The sequence below is a fragment of the Protopterus annectens genome, chromosome 10.part0 (genome assembly GCF_019279795.1).
Source record: "Protopterus annectens isolate FY-2018-M chromosome 10.part0, PAN1.0, whole genome shotgun sequence".
In the NCBI taxonomy this organism is placed as follows: domain Eukaryota; kingdom Metazoa; phylum Chordata; order Ceratodontiformes; family Protopteridae; genus Protopterus; species Protopterus annectens.
In genome coordinates this window covers 1,589,375,015-1,589,389,380 of record NC_056744.1, presented here as the reverse complement: position 1 = coordinate 1,589,389,380, position 14,366 = coordinate 1,589,375,015, and the positions used below count along the sequence as shown (strand labels likewise).

Genomic DNA, 14,366 nt, shown 5'->3' with positions numbered 1-14,366 from the left:
TCTTATTGATACAATTCACTGAAACAGTATTTGATTTATTGTAAATACATTTTCCTGCATTATTCTGTTTGGGAGTTGTCAAGCAATTTTTCTCGTGACATTCTAGCACTATCATGTTATTTAATATTATAGCAGATATGTTGTAAAAGATTTTTTGTATACAGTTTAATTTTGTACAGCTTTTATACTTTTTTTGGCTTAACATGTAAGTGTGATTGTGGAAGGAGGGCTATTCCTTCATTGGTCAAAAGTGATTAATATCTTTTTTTGATTATGAAGTGATCATTATATTTCTACCTGTAATATTTGTTTTTCTCTTTCTGATGTGTAAACAAAATAAATCTTCAAATGCTTGAAGTTTTGATATCAAACAGCTTCATCTGTAGGAACAGACAGTAATAATGCCACAGGCATTAGAACTGCTCAACATGCAAAACTTTTCTAGGCCTCCAAGCCTCATTTCTCAGTCCTGTAATATACTACCCAAGTGAACAAATCCAGTTATTCCCCACTGTGAAGGAGTTTGCTTACACATTAAGTGGTTTTGGACTAATTTCTATGGATTTAATAATGTCTGGGGTAATATCTTTATCTTTTCTGTTACTTGATGCCATAGTCTCCTTTTCATGTCATCATTAGGAAATTCTAACTTCTCATTTTACATCCTTGGATTTTGTGATGTGTCATGTAGACCCTAGATGTTTTCATTTATCATGGTTTTCTAATATCAAGTGAACTTGTAGCAGACAGATCTTAGTGTGCAGACAAATATGTTAAGCGTCTCATTTGTTTGAGTTTCATCATAACACACTCCTGGTGTTCATTCTGCATGGACTTTAATGATGCCACTGGAAGATACCATATGCAAGCTCTACAAAAATGTCCTTATAACAGTCAAGCTTCTCTGTAGAACATTGGCCCTCCACTTCTGATGTGACTTATCCTCACATGAAAAAAAAAAAACGGAAGGAGAGGAAAAGCATAGTGAAAAGCAACATACACAATTTTTGTCAGATAAATATTTAGAAAAGCTCCAGAAATTAATGTTTGGTACGTAATGATCTAAAAAGAGTCTAGAAAACAGAACATTTGGAGCTTTCTAAAAATGTGAGCAAATATCTGAGAACATTGACATGATGCAGCTTTCCTTTCATCCCCCTTAAATAATCCCAGATTCAGGGAGATATTAAAATTGATGCAGGAAAGTAGGGACTGGCCCTCAGATAATGTTTTCTTCCAACAGAGGTAGTTTCAGAAAGCCTGCAAGACAGTAGAGCAGACCTCCTAACTGGTTTCACCTGTAATGGATATCTTCCATGATTTTGTAAACCACACTTGGAATCCCTGTGATACTGTAACCCCAGAAGCTGGGAAAGCAGACAGAATATTCATTCCCCCAAAGAATGCCCAGTATGCTAAGAAACTTCTAAGTCAGTTTGATCTGTTTGGGGTCTGTGTCAACTTAAAAGGGGTCTCTGTCCCTCAGTCTCCAGACATCCATCCACCAGACAGGGACTCATAGGCTCTAAAAGTACCATGTACTTTATCAGTGAGGAAACTGACCTGTCTGATACAAATGTTGATCTGTTACTGAGATGTGTTAAATGAAGCAGTGTATTCAGGAAATGCTTGTTGTGAGCTCAAAAAAAAGATTAATTAAATTTTAGGCATCCAGAGCTTCAGTCATAGATGGCCTGATGGTAAGTCACTTGTATTAATGGGTGGCAGAATCTGGCATTGCAGTTCTCAGCTCCTTCCTACTGTGTTCGGAGAGACCATCAAAACATCCTTTATGGATTCAGGTTTTGAGTCAGTAAAATCTGTGAAAAAGAAGGTCATATCTTTACTAGTACAGGTGTGAGATTTCATCCCCAACAATCTTTTGCTTGGACGCAGGGGAATCAGTGAATTATGTTCATCAGCAAGAATGTCAAGGGAGTCAGCAAGAATGTCGAGGGAGTCAGCAGAGTCCCTCAGCTGGCTACCAACAAGGATATTGATCCAAAGGCTGAAATCCTTGTAATTTTTTATGGACAGCTCCAGAATGGTCAGTGACAATCTGACTCCCACCCCAATCACTCAAAGGTGGAAGTAGTCTGTGGGTAGATGTCACAGCATCATATCATCTTTGTTCAAGTCAAAGAACCAGTGCGTAATACAAGTGATAGCCAAAGGTTTTCACATAATGTAAAGAACCAATGGCCCACCTCTCCTAATATCCTTGAGGTAATTTGACACTGCTTTTTGATGAGTGGATGGGAAACAGGAAATACATCCCGGGGATCACTTCTGTGGCTCTGCTCAACAGGGGCACAAGAAATTAACTTTCTTGGGTGGTGTAAGCTAGGGAACCTTGTTGGCTAGGCTTACTTAGGACCTTGGGCTGATAGCCTAGTACCTACCTATGAACCAGTGAGTAATACAAGAAGTGATAGCCAAAGATTTTCACATAATGTTCTCTTCTCCTCTCCCTGCCCTAGTGCTTCCCATACTAGATACTGTGTCTTTACAAAAAGCAGTGCCAAATTACCTCAAGGATATTAGTAGAGGTGGGCCATTGAGAAATTCCAGAGTGTTGGACATGTGGGGAAAAGTAGTAAACTGCATCCATATGTTGCGGAAGTGTGAAGTGTTGCAGAAATAGTGAGAGGCAATGATAGTAATGTGGAACAGGTTATATAAGAGGGAGAGTGATTAAGGAATGATGGATGCTGTGTGTTTATTTGGAGTAGACATAGGGAGGAGATATGAATGTTAGAGAAGAAAAGGGATAGATGCTGTTAATGGCAGTGTATTTGAAGAAAATTGCGAAGGGATGGAAAGCCAGGGATATCAGCAGTGTTAAGGTAGAATTTTTTAAACTACATAAAGATTTTTCTTCTCAGTAATGCCAGTTTCATTCTTACTTTTGAATAAAACATCCAGAACATAAACCAGCAAGGAAAAACACAACAAAAGAAAAAAAGAATAAAAAAGAAGAAGAAAAAAAAAGAAAAGACAGAGTGATCTTGTGATCAAACCACACCAGCCGTAGCAAAATCATGTGATGTCCACACCCAGTCATGGATTATTACTAAATTATCATTTAGACAATATTACTTATGAGGACACATACAATATTAGTTATGAAGACACATGCACACATACGATATTAGTTATGAAGACACATGCACAGTCCTGAAGATTCATAGAGAATCCTACTGCTGGTGGTAAGAGCTTACTGTCGAAAGGGACTGTTTCCATTTTGTGGAAAGTGCAATTCAGAGACATGTTAGCCACAATGAATTATCTCCTTATTGGCTAATTTGCATGAATGCCAATCTCCTGTAACTGCCACAAGTGTAAATCAGTACTTTCTTCCAGTAGCCATCACTAGCAGCCCATGGATCGCATTGGCACAGACAGCCCATATTCACTCTCCTAGACACAGATTCACACATTCAAGCATACACACATGTGCATAGTCACACTGATATACCTCTTACCTGTCTGTTAGTGTACAGAACATCCCGGATGACTCTTCTTATTTTCAACACTTAAATCACATATCCTTACAGTCAGTAATAATGCCAGAAATTAAAGTATCATTAATCATAATGTTTGTAAAGTGCATCATAACCAACCTGTTTCTATGTTAGCATTTCCTATGAGTCTAATTTTAATTCTCCTTGATGTTATGTAGTGTTTTTCCTGGCTTTATCGCAAAGCCTCTCCCATGGATGCAGTCACTTTTCTTTCAACTATCCCAGAGTTTACAGTCCACTTGTACTTGCACTGTCGCTTGTAGTATAAGGACACTTGCAATTAGCGAGCAATGCCAAATATTAACATTTCATCATTCTTATGTAAAAATACTCTCTTAAATGAAGTCCTCAGTTAGTGTAGATGATGAGACTCCTACTTTCTGTATCAAGGGTGAAGGGTTCAAAGCTTTTCTCTTCCTTTTACTTTAACATTTTTTTCAAAATCTTCGGGAATATGTAAGAACTGTCTCTGGTATCTGGTGGTAATGCAGAGACAACACTTTGTTAAAGACTTGTATGTGAGTGCTAAGAGTAGAGGGTTTGAATTTTTCTTAAGTGCCTTTAAGGCATGATATAATTATCCCTAGTATCTAATGTTCACCATGCCCCATGTCTTTAGTGTTGCAAAATGTTGCTCCGTTTTATTTTGTAGTGCCTATAGGACATGATATAAAGAGAGTATCCCTGATATTTAGTGTTACCCAAACCCTAATTTGCTTGCTAGTTTAGGGGAGTGTGGAGGTGTGACAGCACCCTCCACAACCACAACACACACAGACGCAGCCCACTCAGTCACTCTCATGGACACAGTAACTCATTCACCCATGCAAGCACACACACACACACACACACACACACACAAACACACACATGTACCTTAGGCTACTTTCTCCTCTGTATAAACTCACACATGCAGCTACACACATATGCACGCACCCAAACATTACCTTTCTGCCAAACTCCCTGGCAATCATCTGTATTCCGATCTCAACCATTGGAAGCAGTGGGTGAAGATGAGCTTTTTGCCATGTTTATCAACAGGGCTGGCAATGGTGTTATACAACCGAGTGATTTGGCTGTGTAAATGCCTTAATGCAAGTATTTTGGGGGCTGGCACATGGCTAGTTAGTGGCTGCTCCCCAGAATGCCTTATTAGCATTTTCAGTAAGCAACATAAATGGTACAGCTCTATGGTAGGGCTGTCTCCAAATTGGAAATAGTTACTGTGAGACATACACCAGGCATTCACCTCATGGTAACATATCTGAATCAGACCCAGAACTTTGTTTAATGTGTGTATTTCCATTTTTGTCATTATTTTATCAGCCTGTTGACTGTTATGTCTTCTAACTTTAATGTTATTTTCTTGTGAATGAGACCAGAGCTTCCCTTATAATGAGACAACATTACCAGAGAGGACTTATCTGCAAATGCTAATTGTTTATATCATTGTACTGTTTTGGTAATTTTAATAATATTCAGGCTTGTTGTTATCTTGCATTCTTATTTATTACTTTTCATTTTATTTATTGCATATTTTGTATTGTTACTGTAATTTTAGAACTCTTTCAACTTAATATTCTTGATATTTCACTACTTTTGTAATTTGCAATATTCTGTGTTGCATTCATGTGTACTTTATATTGCATTGTAATTTTCAGGTTAATTTCTGTCTTAAGCTCCCGTGCATATCTTCTGCCTGTTTTCACAATGTGACAGTCATGTACATATGTACATACACACACATACTCACATGCATGCACAAGCATACAGAAAAGAGGAATTAAATATCCAAATCAAAACTGTGAGATAGGTTTTATATAAAGATTTTTTCTGTAAACTATAGATTATAAGTAGTGAAAATTAATTTAAATTGGGTACAGTCTCTAATGAAAATATTTTCTTCCCCTGTCCAGTCAGTTACCATAGCTCACATTCCACAGCTATTCGCTCTGAGAGAGAAAAAACACAAACATATTAAAGGACCATGAATACAGTGGTTATATACTTATCTGGAACCTAAAGTAATAAAACAGTAATGCCTCATTGTTATTATTTTATGTTTCCCAAAAGTAATATTAACACCCCGCTGTTATAATTTTCAGATTTTCTTTTACATGCTGGGCTATGTTTTATTACTGCATACTTTTGTACTAGTATAATTTAATTTCAGGACTCTTGTTTTGTATTTGTGTATAATGTGCTCCTTTTATAATTTTGGTATTGCCCTTCCTTTGCATTGGTATGCCCCTGCAGAGATATTAGAGATAGTCTGTTTATCTGTGCCTGTTAGATCATTATAACAAATTATGGAAAATTAGTTTTCAATCTCTTTCTAGCTTGTCTTGAAGTAATGGGATTTGCACATCATAACTCCTGCTGTAATGTATGTATTTTTGTTCATTTTGCCATACATTGCCACACTACTATTGTTTTTTCCACTGTTCTTGTTATTAAGTATTATTTCGCCCACTTTAATGATTAGGTGTGTGTGTGTGTGTGTGTGTGTGTGTGTGTGTGTGTGTGTGTGTGTGTGTGTGTGTGTGTGTGTGTGTGTGTGTGTGCTGCTATACCTTTTTCTTTTATTGTCTGAGTAATAAAATATTTAATAACCATTGTACTTCATTTTGTGAAAACAAAAAACAAATGAAAGAACGAATGATGAAAATGATCAAAAAGATAAAAGTTTAAGGATCCTGTGATTCTTTTTCTCAGCAAACTGAACGAGGTATGCAAAATCCTAGTGGACACTACTACATTTGATTTCATTCGGAGGTCATTGACACAACGACGGCATGGATTAATGTAAAAAAATACACCATCAAAAATACAACACAGATTTCATGTTTTATAGAATAAATTGCAACATCATCTTCTGCAGTACAGCTACTGATGAAATATAATGTGGAATAAAAGTTTCTGGAAAGATATGACATGTTATTTAGGTATATGGGATGTCTTTCATGTTACTGTTGCAATATTCCTTACAATAGGGATCCCCTACCAAGAGCAGCCTGATGTCTAGCCAGTATATCAAAGCCTTTAGAATACTAAGGGTACACCGTAAGTCACATGTATGCTTCCCACATATAGCGTAGGGCATAAAGGTGACGACGACATACCATCCTCAGAAATTTTCGCCGCCAGTATGAACACCACCTTTGAATATCTGTCTGAACGCTCACTTCGTTTAGTGGTTCACCAAGCCATTTTTCAGATAAGTGTCTAGTTGAGGTTTTGTTTTTATCTTTTTTTTTTCCTTTGTTTTATTGCTTCTGGGGTTCATGTCATCCAGAAAGGGTAAATGCTAGTGCGGGATACAGATTCTCCATAAAGATCATCACAAACGGTGTTTATTTTGTCTAGGTACTTCCTGCTGTCATGCATCCTGTTCTATTTTCCAAGCTTTCATCTGAAGACTCAGCATAGCTGGCTTTCCTCTTTGGCCATATATTTAGAAAACCAAAGTCTTAAGCTTCTGGCCAAAGATGCCATGGAAGGAACTTCCCACTCTGAGGGTCAGCCATACATAAAGAAGAAGGCCAAGAAACCTAGGTCTGATTCTTCAGCTGAGCCACCTCTGCCGGACATCTCTCATGAGGCTAGTGAAAGCCGGGAAGATCACCCAGCTCCTTTGTTAGATTTCTCTGCCATGACCTCTTTGGAGCCTGGCATGTATCCGGCTTCATGCAGGTCCGTGGAGGCCTTGCAGATGTCAACTTCAGATATTCAGGGGGAACCGTGGCTGATTATTACAGAAGGGCCTAGGGGTGTTCCTCAGATTTTGGTTAGGGAGGAGGTTCCGACTACCATTATAGAGTGTTATATGGGGTCTGAGCCTTCTAAGATTTACAAGGCTGACATCCCTTTAAAGAAGAAACAAAAAACTAAATATGTTTCTCCTGCTCCTAAGGAACCTCAGAGTGAATGGCAGAATTTCACCGAAGGCTTGTTTAATGCCCTTATGGCTTTGAAGCCTTCTCAAGAAGTTTCTGTTCCAGATCCCCATGGTCTTCTATACCTCTTAAGAGGCCTAGAGAACAAGATTCCTCTGAGAAAGAGGAGGATTTGGATGACAAATTCCTTGCCTATTTTTCCCAGATTCCTTCTCCCTTAGACTATGATTCTGAGGAAGAGGAGTCCACTAGTCCAGAGTCTCCTTTTGGGGAGATTTCCTCTGGGGGCACAATTTCCAGAATGATGGAATTTTTCAAATGGGATCGTGCTCAAGTGTCTGAGGTTCAGAAGAGGTATTATGAGCTTCTGCAAATGGACTCTCCTTGACATTTTGCTGTTTTTCCTGTTCTAGATGCCTTGTTAGATATATTTTCTACTGAATCTCAGACTCCTGATTCCCAGCCATCTGCTCCCCAAAAAACTGATAGGTTTTATAAGGTACCTGATGATTGCAAGTTCCTTTATAAGTGCCCATCTGCTGACTCTGGTGGTGTCTGTGGCATCTGACAAGCCAGCAAAGTTACTGCCTTTTACGAAGTTGCATCCTTTTGATAAAGACAGCAGAACTATGGAAAGACTGGGTAAGAAGGTATATAGCTGTGCTACCCTTCCTGTCAAGTTATCAGACCCATAAGACAAGATATATTTTGGCTGTTCTATCTCAGGCCTGTCAGGTTATTTCTGACCTTCCTGACTCTGAGGGGAAAAGTGCTCTGTCTCTCTTTTGTTAGGGACTTCTTTTCAGGAGGCTCACCATTGTATTAAATGCTGTTTTCATGCAACAGATGCTTCTTCTAGGGCTGCTACTTTTGGTGCTGTACTGAGGAGATATTCCTGGCTTTGGCTTCAACCTTTGCCTAGTGATGTTAAGGCTAAGTTGAAGAATGCTCCTCTGGATAACAAGCATTTGTTTGTACTGCTGCTCCAGATTTGTTTAAGTCCCTACAGGAAAAGGGGTAAGATTTTACAAGCTATAAAACATATCTTTGTTTCTCCTGTACCTAATTTCCAAAGGCATTATGGTAATAAATTATGGTAATAAGCCGACCTTTGTTCGAAGGCAGTCTCCCCCAAAGGTTAGAATGGTGATAGAAGGGCTCCACCTGCTAAGGCAACCCAGATTCCTGAAGTTCAGAAATCTCCTTTTCCTGACAAACCAGGTGCTGTCTGACTATCATGTTATTTTCAGCCATATTCCTCTTTCTCTTCATCTCTCCTTGTCCCTCCCTGTTTGGTTAAAGATTACTCAAGATTCCTGTTTTTTTTCCATCATTCGCCAAGGGTACTACATGGCCTGGAGATCTCTTCTCCCTTTCATGGGAATTCCTCAGCCCCCTCAGGAACAGTTAGCCTTTTTTCCAGAGGGGTTTCAGGGTCTCTCAACTCAGAGGAGTATTCAGGAAGGTCCAGTTTCTCAAAGGGGGAAGGGGTTTTACTATAGAATGTTCCTGTTCCCCAGGAAAGAGGACACTTGGAGACCCATTCTTGGTCTCGCTCTCTCACCTAAATACCTTTCTGTTCGAACCTTGCTTCCTCTGCTGCTTCCTCAGACTTTTCTAGTTTCTGTGGCTCTCAAGGATGCTTATCTTCATATCCCTATTCATCCCCCTATCAGGAAGTTTTTATGTTTCTCTGTTGCTTCCTGGCCTCTCTACTGCCACAAAAGTATTCACCAAAAGCCTCATTCTTGCAGACTAAGGGGGTTACAGGTGTTTCCCTATGTAGACAACCTACTTTTTCAGGCCTCCTCACCAGAGATTCTACTGCAGCATCTTCACTTTGTCATTTCTGTCCTGCAAAGCCTGTGGTTCACTCTAAATTTCCAAAAGTCCTTCCTGACTGCTTCACAGGATCTTGTGTTTCTTGGATGCAGGATTCAGACTGTTCCACTGCTGGCATCCCAGCTTCCTCCCAAGGCCTTAACTGTCATTGCCTTCTTTCAATCCCTTCTTCCTCTGGCCTCAGTTACAGCCAGGGAATTTCAGAGAGCTGTGGGTTTCATGGCCTCCACCATTCCTATGCTCCCTCTAGCCAAACTCCACATGAAAGCTTCAGTGGTTTGTAAAGTCAGTTTGGCTTTAGCACTCTCATCCTGTAGATTTCATAGTCCCTCTTCTTCCATGCCTCAAGCTGGAATTTCAGTGGTGGATTCAGCAGCTGTCACTCAATCCAGGGCTTCCTTTTTAACCTCCATTCCCCTTTCAGGAGCTGTTCACAGACACTTTGGATGTGGGATGGGGGGCTTCCCTTGGTTCTTTAAAATTGCAGGACCTCTGGTCGTTCTAACAAAAGAAAGACCACATCAGCGTCAAATAGATGAGAGCTCTGCTGTTAGCTCTTCAGGCATTTCATCCTCTTTACATTCCAGGGCCCCTCAAGGTACTTACAGACAATACCACAGTGATGTGGTATGTCAACAAGCAAGAGAGGGAAAAGATCTCATCTCATTTGCAGGTTAGCACTTCAAGTGTGGGAGCTAGCTATCCAGTATCAAGTGATGCTTCAGTCAGTTTTCATTCCCTCAGGTCAGAACATCGTGGCAGGCTGTCTGAGCAGGTCCGTGTCACAATCCCATGAGTGGATGCTTCACAGAGATGTTTTTTCTGGACATTGTCCACCAGTGGGGTGCTTCTCAAGTAGCTCTATTTGTCTCCCCTCTGAACAGACAACTTCCTCTTCTTTGTGCCAGAGCCCCATATCCTCTGGTCTGGAAGGTGGATGCCCTCTCTTTTTCCTGGAAGGGGATGTTTCTTTATGCCCTCCCTCCCCCTCTTCTCATTCCAAAAGTCCTGTTCAAGATAAAGCAGGATGGTCCCAAGATCCTGCTGGTGACTCCCTTTTGCCCCAGATGACATTGGTTTCCTCTTCTTCTGCATTTAGCCAAGGGCAATTATCATAGGTTACCTCACAGGTAGGACCTACTCACACAAGACAAGGGATCTCTCATCCATTACCACCTGTCCACTCTTCAGCTGACACTGTGGGTGATAGGATTTTGATTACATATAGACACTTTTTTCTGAGGACATGTTTAGGGTCCTGCAGAAGGCCAGGAAAACCACTACTAGGAAATCCTACTTATGCAAATGTAAGAGGTTTTCTGTTGGGTATCTTTCTCATAACCTGGATCCACTTTCTATGGATGTTTGTTGGTTCTCTCTTATCTGTGTGAACTCCTCAATGCTGTGTTGGCTTATTCTTCTGTTATGGCCCACTTGTCAGCTATTTCTGCTTGTCTGCCTTTCTTGCCCCATTTAGCCTCTAGATTTGAGTCTACACAGTTTCTTAAAGGCGTCCTTCATATCAGACCTGCCATGAAGCCTGTCCCTCCTTCCTGAAACCTTAATTCTGTTTTGGAGAAATTAACTCAGGTTCCTTTTGAGCCTGCTGCTTCAGCTTCCTTACAACATTGTTCTTGGAAGACTGTTCTTCTGTTGGCCCTTACTTCTGCCAGATGAGTGTCTGAGCTTCAGGCCCTTATGACTGTTCTTTTTTAGATTTCCTTAAGGACAGGGTGTCCCTTCGTACTAATCCTTCTTTTATGCCCAAAGTGGTGAATGAGTTGTCTCTTAATCAGTCTATCAATTTGCCCACTTTTTCCCTTCTCCACAGTCTGCTAGTGAGAAGACTTTACACACTTTGGATGTGCATAGACAACTCAGATTTTATTTGGATAAGACCAAAGCTTTTTGCAAATTCTTTTTTCCTTTAATCCTATATTTTTAGGATTGGCTGTTTCCAAGCAACTATTTCTTCTTGGATATCTAAAGCCATTTCTTTTTTGTTATTCTTTTCATGGCAAGAGCCTTCCTTCTTCTGTTAAGGCTCATCGTGCTAGGGGGTGTGGCTTCTTCTGCTGCTTTTTTCAAGGGTTTAAATTCTAACTCTATTCTTGAGGCAGCTGCCGGGAATTCTGCGCATACTTTTACCAAGCACTATAAGTTGGATGTGATATCCCGGGCTAGAGCTGGTTTTGTTGGGGCTATTCTTCATGGGTTCCTAAAGGGGTCTATTGGTCCTTCCTCCTCCCTCTCTTCTTCCTGAGCTTTTGCACTCTCCCTATTTTAAGGAATACTGCAACAGTGAAATGGAAGGATATAGTACAGTTGTATAAAATCTTACCATAATGGTAGATGTTCTTCTCTTCACTGTTGCAGTATTCACTCCCTCCCTTCTCCTCCCCCTGGTTCTTTTCCCTTCTGGATGTGCTTGTTACCTCTCAAATCCTTGGACTGGCATTCTTACTGGGGCTGTCAGTTCTGAGGATGATGCATCCAGATGTCACCTTTATGTCCTATGCTGTACATGAGGAGCACATGTGTGATGTACGGTGTACCCTTAGGAACCTAAAGGATTTGGTATACTGGCCGAATGTTTGATCACATTTGGCAGGGGATCCCTGTTGTAAGGGATACACCAACAGTGAAGATAAGGACATCTACTGTTATGGTAAAATTTTACACAACTGTACTTTGTTATCAAAAATGAAATAAGTCACAATTATGCTTTACATTCACAGATTTACCAAAGGTCTGATGGTGCATGTGTCTATCATCTTAGTGACGAAGACACCATTAACTCGGGACTGCCAGTAACACAGCTTCAGTTTCTTCCACAAGCCCCAGCCCTTACTGGGGATATCATCGCGGCCTCTTGTGAGATTCTTTGATTTGTCTGTTTTGTGTTTTTCATGTGAGAGCATGATGAAGGGAGGTGAGGAGGAGTGGACAGATGCCAAAAGGCAAAATTTGTAGCCATTTCAGTATTTGTTACCTGTGCCCTCTACCTATGCACTTCATTTTATTGTTTAACTTTTGTGGACCTGAATATTCCATTTTTATATGTTTTTCCTGTTTTTTATTTTGTTTTTTTGTAGTCTTCTTGGTAAGATATTGTGTTGCCTTTTGTACTCTTTTGTATGCACTTAGTAATGCATTGCTACTGCCATCTTTGATTCTACAGAAACAATGGTGTCTTTAATCTGGATTTTCTAGCCTTATCTGATAGACTCTTTGCTGTTTGTGCTGTGACGTTTGGTATTTGTTTATAGCTTTCTTATAATATCTCTACAATGTTGCTGCTGTTTTAATGGTGTGACAGTTTTAGTGGCATTTGCTTGTACTTGCTGTAGTTCCTGAAGTTGCTATGCTGCTTTTCATTTTTTAATGTGTGCAAATGATACTTTGTTGAAACATTTACATAATTTTGCCACTAGCTTGGGGTTTTGTGACAAATTATGTCAACTGCAGTGGTATTTTATAGTACTTTCCTGTTTTAAATTTAGCACTGTATTGTCTGTACAGTGTTGACACTGCTTTGCCAACAGTTCTTGATGCATTGTTGTTAGTTCTTTGCACCAGACTGCTGTGTTGTGTTTTAGCTTTATGCCTTTAACATTTATAACTTTTGCTTTTATGTTTTTTTTTTTTTTTTTTTTTTATCTTACAGCAACTGTTCAGTTTTTTGGGAGCAGAATGTATTCCGTCTTCAGTCTGGCTATTAACTACTGAATTGAATCAGTTAGTCTTTTGAGAGTTTATACCAGTTAATATTCTGCTGACAGTGGATGAAATGTTGGCTTTCTGGAGTTAAGGAAGGATCATTAAGCCTGCAGATTTTTAAATTTATTCTTGATTTTGACCCTTGTTGGTACATGTGTGTGCAACTCTGCCGAGTATTTCCTGAATGTGGGAGGTTATGACTCTTGACTATTTTATTGTACCAAGAAGGTGGAATTGATTACTTTTATTTAAGCAGCTTGAGCCTTTGTATGCTTAAGCCTTTATAAATATTGTTTGAAAATGTTTCAATTCAGTTTTAGTTACCAGTGCTTCATATACCAAATTTTTAAATGTTTTATTAATTGAGTTGGTTTACATTTTTTACTAATTAATGTAAATCGGATAAAAGTATTGTCATAGTAATGTTACATATTTACTACTATATATTTATTTTATCTTCTGCTATGTTGTACTTTTTTGCTGTATTTTTTAAAGTGCTTAGGTATAAACACTCATGCTGAATTAAAGGAAGAATTTTAGAGTTTGAAGCACAGCAATGTATTAAGGAATTATTAACAGTAGGATGTTGACTGTAGTAGTTAAACAGATTGCTGGTGTTGGGATTACGTAGCACAGGGGCAAGTGATCATATGCTAGCCTGTATCAGCATGCATTAGTGCAGGGTATACCTCTTAACTATTCCTGATTTTGCATAACATCTCTGATTTTTGTTTTATATTTTTACCCCGTCCCTCATAAACTTTTTAATTTTCTGGTAATTCATTGAGGTAATACACTCAGTGAGTAGTGCCTGACATTGGTGTTTTATACTTAATATGATGCATATTGATGCAAAACCTTTTATTCCGTTAACTTTGTTTAAGAGAATTAGAGTAATATTTAAACATTATCCCTGATCTGGGGCTTTTGTGTCCATCACCCCCATTATTTTTGGCTTTGTCCAGAATTACTGAGCGCAAATAAATTGAGAAGTATCATGCATGGTTTTCACAGCAAGATTAATCTGTATGGGACTGCAGTGGATAGCACAGCTAGTAAAAAAAAAGTTGTATATGCTGGTAATGTTGGTAGTTGTGAAATGAGAGCCTTGAAGTAATGGAAAAGACATTGTTTCAGGTATTGTGACATGGTGTCAACACCTTGCCTTTCTGTATGTCATGAACAAGGCAGTTATTCACAACTTAAGCCAAAGCATGACAGAATAAAATAGCTCCTTAGACAAATAACCACTCAGTAAATATAAACAATTAAAACAGGTGAAACCAGAAAATAATAAAAGCTGTCTGCAGCTAGCACAACATTCCTATAAAAATGAGAGTTGTGAAAAAGGTATGTCTTTAGAGATCTCTAAAGGATACCCAAT

The 14,366-nt window shown here is 39.2% G+C and overlaps 1 protein-coding gene across 1 annotated transcript in view; it reads left to right on the top strand.

The window, feature by feature from the left end:
* The window catches only part of LOC122813760 (general transcriptional corepressor tupA-like), a 339,582-nt gene that overhangs the window by 84,300 nt on the left and 240,916 nt on the right, over positions 1-14,366 (top strand). Inside the window, exon 4 of the mRNA XM_044086245.1 lies at positions 12,001-12,136. Coding sequence (XP_043942180.1) covers positions 12,001-12,136 — 136 coding nt within the window. The remainder of the gene's footprint in view (positions 1-12,000; positions 12,137-14,366) is intronic.